General features: G+C 42.1%; 1 protein-coding gene across 1 annotated transcript; it reads right to left on the bottom strand.

The window, feature by feature from the left end:
- Nucleotides 1-1,020: 1,020 nt before the first annotated feature.
- LOC104419690 (beta-galactosidase 3) lies at nt 1,021-7,242 on the bottom strand. The gene is made up of 19 exons (XM_010031429.3): nt 6,754-7,242; nt 6,548-6,643; nt 6,311-6,423; nt 6,148-6,214; nt 5,937-6,029; nt 5,473-5,616; nt 5,095-5,183; nt 4,910-5,015; nt 4,740-4,827; nt 4,487-4,605; nt 4,241-4,405; nt 3,925-4,103; nt 3,548-3,657; nt 3,353-3,462; nt 2,777-2,887; nt 2,590-2,703; nt 2,310-2,512; nt 1,861-2,197; nt 1,021-1,584 (listed from the first exon to the last, which is right to left on the bottom strand). The coding sequence occupies exons 1-19, from the start codon at nt 6,928-6,930 to the stop codon at nt 1,456-1,458; spliced, it is 2,550 nt and encodes an 849-aa protein (XP_010029731.2). The 5' UTR covers nt 6,931-7,242; the 3' UTR covers nt 1,021-1,455.
- Between the last annotated feature and the right edge of the window lie 290 nt (nt 7,243-7,532).

Here is a 7,532-nt window from a genome sequence, read left to right on the forward strand (position 1 = left end):
CTTCAAGCAAATTCGTTATTTAAGAAAAAAAAAAAAAAAGTGATTCTTTGCACTAGATGGAACCATATATAGTCGTCGTTCCGCTCTTGTATGAAATTAAGAGGGACAAGTTTGTCCATATCACTCGTTTTTTCTTCTTGAATTCTATTTTTTCATAAAGTATATTTTGATGTTTACACTGCTCCAAAAGGGGAGCCAGCGAGTCCTAGTTTACAACTAGAATCGTAGTATGACTTTCGAAGGTAGTTACTCTAATTTTTTTATGGCGATATCAACAGTATGCTAGTGAACTCTTGGTAGCAGGTGACTTTGTTTGGGTGATAGAACAGGTAGTTTTTGTGGAAGAATTGCCCAAATGGGTCAGTGTAGCTGATTAAGCTCTTCGTGTTCAAGAGCCATCAAACTGCTGACCAAAATTCCCAGTATGTTTCTGCTGTAGCGTCTCAAGAATACCATTAGCTTTTGTGATGAATTGGTCAGAATCGAATGCATAGGATCTTCACCGTGTGTGTGTTGTTTTTTAATTCTTGGTCCGTCCATCTCCGTAAAATTGTGATTCCCGAGCGACCATTTTGCATATCGTGCTACTTTGGGAGTCTTTAGGATGAGCAGATAATGCATGCCAAGTCTTGTGGAGGTAAGTGTTCCAGCCATGGATGGAGCTTCTACGCAATATTGCCAGATGATCTGAGATGAGGTTTGATAGGAGCTGAACGAGTTCCAAAGACACTATAATCCATGTGAGTTGTTCCCGTTGGACCTCATTTACGGCATCTTCCTCAGAAAACAAAAGGGAAGAAAGAAAAGAGGTGAGTCCCTCCACTAAAATTTGGCAGATCATGAAATTTCTGCTCATGGATGGCCAGCATCCTGATAGTTTTCATTATCAAGAGAAAGGAAATATGATTCCGTAACCGTGCTAGGGTCGAACTGCTGCTTTACTCGATTGCTCACATCGGTCGCGCGTACCCAATACCTTAAAACAGAGACATTGTGCTATAGCTAAATGCACGAAGCATGTTGAAGCCAAGAATTCAGAATGCCGAAAAGCTTAACAATTCATCAGGAACTGCACAAGGGTAACAACAGCAAATGGTCACACCAGGATCCACTCCCAACATGAACCTCTTAACTGGGTCCTCATTTTTCGTCCCCAGCCAATACAGAAAATGAAATGGACTCACACAACTACAAATGAACTCATTTTCCCAGTGGCGTGTCCGGTTAAAAGCCCGGGGACCGGGAAAGAATTCGCCTAAGGGCCCCGAATTGCAGAACCCCAAGGAACTCACAATTTCACCTATCATCTACCAATCACTAATTTACACACTAGTTAATTTACCTCATAACTTAAGCCTACAACAGACTCTGGCACCCCTTTTATTCTTTTTTCTTGTTTGTCTTGCTGGCAGTGTATGGTTAAGTGAGGAGACGTGATTCTGTCTTGGTATCTAATTAGCCCCTCCATTCCGTGGGAGTGCAAACAGCTTCGACAGACAATCTCTTCAACACATTCGGACATGGGTCTCGCCCAAAGTTGCTGTTAGATATCGTCACCGAGCATCTCTCCTTTCCGATGCACTTCTGCAATTATATAGAGGAACTTGAATTAACATGCAAAAAAGTAAAATTCATCTTTCAACACAGTTCAACATGGGCATATTGCATTCTATGGTGCATGTTCATGCTTTGAGTTCTTGTGAATGCCAGAGATTTATTTAACTGTATGAATGCGGTGAATGGACTTTTTTACTCTAAATGCAATGATTCAGGTCATTGATAGGGTTAAACATGCCAGCTCGTTGTTTGTTATATATTGCTAGAACATCTACAAATTTACCCGTCCCTATTTATTAGTACCTTCTCTAAGATGTCGTATGAGCTCTGAGCATGGCAAGCTCCTTGCTGGTAGCTGCCACAAGTGCCAAGCGGAGTTCCAAAGCTCGCAAACTTGATTGAACTTATTGATTGACCTGGACTGCACCGCAGGTGAACTTTTGGGTTGTGGAACTCTTCCGATTTTCCGTAGCTCTCAATATGCCAATTCTTAAGAGTTGGGTGGAATTCGGTCACATCCGCACAGACACTGGTCATCGATCTCTTCACCAGAGAAATCTTGGATGGATTACCTCCAAGTTCCTCAAAGATAACTAAGAGATTCTGCGTTGGCTTCAACCAAGATCGTGGCACGTGGTACCTGAAGAATTAAATTCCCATGAGCGACAGAGGTCAATTTCATATCTCTGTCTCTGCTAAATACGACATTTCTTTTTCTAACTCTTAGGTGATGTTATGAACAAGGACTTTACCATCGCTGGGTTGGTTGTCCACAACCAAGCTGACATTTGGGAGGCCTAAATGTGCCAGCATAATTACATCCATTACAATCACCAGTGGCATATGCAGTCCAATATCTTCCAATGCTCTGTCCATTTATCCATATTTGACCTTTCCCCATACCACTCATGTCTATGGCCAATGGCTCATCACCTTGTGGGGCATTGAAATAAGCCTGCAATTAAAATGTCATCAGAGACTTCAGTGATCTGTAACAGATTTAACTCAGTAATCTCCTTCAATATGCAATACCTTATGCCAGGTCAGTGGCTGTTGTCTTTGTGCAATTAATGACGCATCCATCCAATCAACTGAGGAGATGCTGTTGGGAGAGTTAAGATTCATAGCCTCTCCTTTAAGCCCGACCTGTTCATGGAGGCAGGATTAAGGAAATTTCTAAACCAAATGAAAGAATGAGAACAACAGAAGGTTGTTCAACCTGGTAGGTCCATTTCTGCCAGGACAAGTCCCACTTTCCTTGATCAAGCCCGTGCAATGCAACTGGTCCAAGGATGCCAGTGTTCCATGTTTCGTAGTGTCCACCGACATTCTAAACCAATAAACAGAAACTTGAATCATTCAGGTGACAAGTAAGAGTGGTATTATAAACCAAATGAGGGAATCTTTCATTAGATTTGGAAGCTCATGCAAGTAGATTTAGCATCCTTCAGCATTATGAGTTCTGAAAGACTGTCTGATTCAGAGTTCTTCGGCTTGCACACTAAGTTTCCACAGTCCTGACAAGAGTGTCACTTATCTTCTCCAGTTAGTTGGATTGGACTTTGTTTATTAGACCATGACAAAATTGTTTTGCAATGTTTCCAACTATAATGACTGTCCAAGGAATCTTAATTTCTTATAAGCACGCCTTCGATGTGCTCATCTAACTGTAATAAATTTATGACAATTGGTTGAACTAAGGATACAGTGTTTATGTTACTCCTGTAACGTCCTCAGGTCATTGTTTGTTTTGTGTTAACAGGAAGGGAGAACAGTTCGTGAAAGAGGAACTTACTGGCAATCCAACAGCGACACTCAAGAGTGCTATTCTGTTTGTGCCTGCACGTAGATTAACCTTGCCAGAATATGTGAATCTCCTATTCTGTCTTGTCCCAAAAGCAGAACCTGTCAGAACACAATTCACTCATCATTTTATTTTTTTTCACAGGACATTCGAATGAGAAATAGTGATAAGAATTTACACACGCACCTGAAAGCTGACCATTGATAAAGACATGCACGGCATGTCCTGTTGATTGAACAATAAGAGTGGGCAGTTCTCCTCCTTGTAGGAAGGACTCAGAAGAGCCAATGCCAACACTGTTGATGGCAAAAGATTGCAAAATTCACTCCTTGGCATGTCCAAGAAAAGCAGACGGAAACAAAAGAAAATGTGCACAACCCTTGTATCACACACACACACGTGCATGCACACACACACACACACGTAAACTGGTACTGGGGTACACACCACGTACAGCCATACGAGCAGAGACACAGACCCAGAGAGAGAAAGAGAGAGAGAGAGAGAGAGCTCCTAGTACAATGTAAAAGTAGTACTGAGGCACTAAAGTAACTCGAGCTCACCTAGTTATGTACCACAAGTAATCACTAGTATCCCTAGTTACATTGATCTGCTCCAAGAGACCGTCAGTTGTGAAGGTTGAACTGTCATCCAGGGAAGAGATATCCTCATCGTAACTCTCCCATGAAAGCATCTCACTATTAACTGGTAGCATTTCCATTTGTGAGGTTTGAACACCAACCTAAAATCAGAATCATATCAAGCTGTCATTTTAGAGCATCTAGTCTGGTCGTAGTAAGAGAACAAACACCAACTAAAGTAACATCCCTTTCCCCAAAACTTTTAGGAGCATGATAAAGAACTTGCCCAATTTCATACCTTTGCAGTATTAAAAACTACATTCCTGCAATCAGGAAGGATGCTGATGGACCAAGGAGGCAAATTGTAATGCATGTTGTTGAACATCACTCTGGTAGAAGATTTTGTATCATAATTTGCAAGAAAAGCAGAACAATCTCCAGATTCAGTGGTGTATACATGAGCCTAGAAACAGCAAAAGCAATAGATCAGGAGAGGTAAATCAATGGCACGTCTTCGAGAATGGGAAAAAGGGTTATACAGTACCTGTTGATAGGCTCCTAGAGATGTAACCATTGGATCAGCCGACACTAATGCTCGTTCACACATCTTAACAGCCCTATGTAGCTCTTTGAGGTGACCATACTTTGGTTGCCTAATCAGACCTGCCAATTAAAAGCACAGAAACAATTAGCTTGGACAGCTGACTCAGAAATATAAGGTTCTCCCATAAAACACTGGAAAAACATTTAAACAGTAATCTTCAAGCATCGAAAGCTAAAATGTTGCTAAATCTCACCATATTCATCTATTGGAGCATCGTAGTCATAGCTGGTAGTGATGAAAGGGCCTCCAGCAGTGCGCCCAAAGTTTGTGCCTCCATGATACTGTTTGTTTCATGCAATACATAAATTGGACTAGTACTAACCACCAGTAAATGGAAATGTAGTTGAACTCAAAGAGACAAACCATGTAATAGTTGATGAAGGATCCTCCTTTTTGGATGAATCGAGCAATGGCAAATGCCAAGTCCTGAACTGGCCGCTCGTGATGTGTGCCTCCAAATTCTGTAAACCTGCATTTCTTATTGGGACAAATTGAGCACATATTTCCTTACCAAATGTCAACTTACAATCAGGGAGTTATTCACTTACCAACCACTCCACGCCTCTGTCCAGATTGTGGGTTTATAGTCCTTATTTGGAGTAAACGCATCACAGTAAAAGCCATTGCATGTGTTTATCTGTGTCCAGTATCAATAATCAGGTCTAAGTATATGCACGAAGCAGAGAAGACTTTTCTCCAAACATGGGTCTTAGTTATAGATTTGACACACATACTTCATACCATAGTTATACTATTCCACGCTAAACAATACTAGTCTATCAAGTAAACTCAAAACAGTACCACAAAGAGAATAAATGAATGAAGAAAAATGCTAAGGTAAGTCAATTGAAACATGAAGGAAACACCCAAACAAAATGTCCGGAGACTAAACCAAGATCTGGAGGTCAGAGAGAATAATATCTCACCACTGGATCTGGGGCATCTTCTTCCTTGCACATGACCCACGGAACCCCGGTTCCCAATTTGACAGCCATATCGGCGGCCCAAGTTACATAGTTGTGACCAGCGGCCCCAAGCAATTTGCTCTCCGCTCCATATTCATTCTCAATCTACAGCAATAAGAAAAAGAATAACCTCATATTCCTCAACTCTGTACCTTGACTTAAGTCAGAGAAATTGGCTTCTGCTATGACCAAAAATTAGATCTTAGATCTTAGAGAAGAGCTGAAGCAGACTCGAGCCTAATGGCATAAAACAGCTCATATATTGACCCATCTTAGTAGGATAAAACTTAATTACTAGTCGTTCTTGCCGTAGTAGGATAGGAAATTGACTGAGCATGATGTGGTTTAACATTTTAATGAATTCCGACCCGTTAACAAGAACAAGTATCCAAGGAAAGTTAGAACAAAAGATCTTTAACAAATACCTGATTGAGAATGATGGGGCCACCCTGTGACTCAAACAGATTTTCGCTCTTCATCAAGTTGACAATCTTCTTAGTGAACCCTTCCATTGCCCTCTGCAAACGTCCAGTCAAAATTTAATTTGGCAAAATCAGTTGTTCGCCGTTTGCTTGAAGCATTCCTTGACAACAACATAAATGAATGTAAAATTGTGCTTGAAGTAACTGAACAGACCTTGAAAGGCTCGTTGTCTGTTCTGAAGCTGATTCCAGGCACGTACTTGAGCCAAACAGGAAACCCACTGGACACAGATTGTGCTCACATTAATGGTGAATGCAAGCAAAGTGAGAGCGTTCTAGATCCAGAAAATGAAGAAATAAACAGAAGTAGCAAATACCCAAAATTCCATTCTGCACAAACATAAGGCCCAATCCTCAGATGAGCATAGAGCCCTGCTTTCTGAATGGTCTTTATGAACCTCACCAGATCGTATCTTCCTTCAAAGTTGTACTGTAACACACACATGCACCGACAGTTAGAAGAAAAAGCTACATCAATACCAACAATGAATTAGTGGAAAATAAGCTAGCGGAATGGCAAAAATGAGAGAAAAAGAGTGCTCAGAACAACATACATTGCCAGGAGAGGGCTCGTGGACATTCCAGAAGACATACGTTTCGACCACATCTAAGCCTCCATCTTTAGCCTTCTGTATAAGATCTTCCCACATCTACACCCACAACCACATAAAAGAAGGCCAAAAAAGAATCAGAAAAAAGCACAAAACTTTTCACTCGAGAGACATTAAATTAGAGAAAGATGGAAGCTCGAGCTCCGTACATCGGGAGTGCTTCTGGGGTAATGTATAGAACCAGAGAAGAGAATCCTCCTCTGCCCATCAATCACAAGCGCCTTCCTGTCATAGCTCACGCTGCACTGGATCAGCTCAAGACCCAGCACCCAGACAAGCCCGACGAGCCAAACCACCCTGGACACCGAGCCACCCGCCATTGCCATCTCCCACACGCCCCCAAAGCTCTCTCCCCTCTTTCAGCCACCCAATGCCCGCAAGAGAAACAAGAGAAAGAGAAAGAAATGAGAGAAAGGGAAAGAGACCCAGAAAATGAGAGATCTCTGTTGGGTCTCGACACTAGAAAAGGCCAGAACTTAATGCGCTGGGTGCTCGGCTTAAGCTAGTGGCGTCCAGGAGGAGGGAGAAGCGGAGTCCATCTGGCCTCCTCGGGACAGGGACACGACGGTTCACAGGTGTGAAAGTGAAGGAGCAGAGGAGGAGGAGGAGGCGGCAGTGAGCAATGGGCGAGAAGAGTCAAGGAGCGAGTGTGAATATATACAGGAAGGGAATCACCACTGGTGTACAGAACAGCACGACAAATTGCGTGGCCAAAAAAGAGCACAAGCAAAAAAAAAAAAAAGGGTTGAACAGGGGAGAGCCAACAACAACATCAGCAACAGCAAAAAGAAAGAAACAGAAAAACAGGGGAAAACGAAATAAAGTTAAATCAAAGGAAGCTTTTTTTATTACAGTGTCTGTCTGAGTGAGATTAGTGTGTTCTTGGCGGGCGTTGCAGCAGCGCTAACAGAATCTTTGGGATGTTCAC

The sequence above is a fragment of the Eucalyptus grandis genome, chromosome 9 (genome assembly GCF_016545825.1).
Source record: "Eucalyptus grandis isolate ANBG69807.140 chromosome 9, ASM1654582v1, whole genome shotgun sequence".
Classification (NCBI taxonomy): Eukaryota; Viridiplantae; Streptophyta; class Magnoliopsida; order Myrtales; family Myrtaceae; genus Eucalyptus; species Eucalyptus grandis.

Bases quoted from the DNA above. Each gene is read 5' to 3' on its own strand.
- LOC104419690 (XM_010031429.3), bottom strand. From the start codon at position 6,930: ATGGCAATGGCGGGTGGCTCGGTGTCCAGGGTGGTTTGGCTCGTCGGG. The intron at 6,030-6,147 runs GTCTGTTCAGTT...GGACGTTTGCAG, and splicing joins CAGACAACGAGCCTTTCAAG to AGGGCAATGGAAGGGTTCAC. The intron at 3,463-3,547 runs GTGCGTGTGTAA...GTGTTCTGACAG, and splicing joins TATCAATGGTCAGCTTTCAG to GTTCTGCTTTTGGGACAAGA.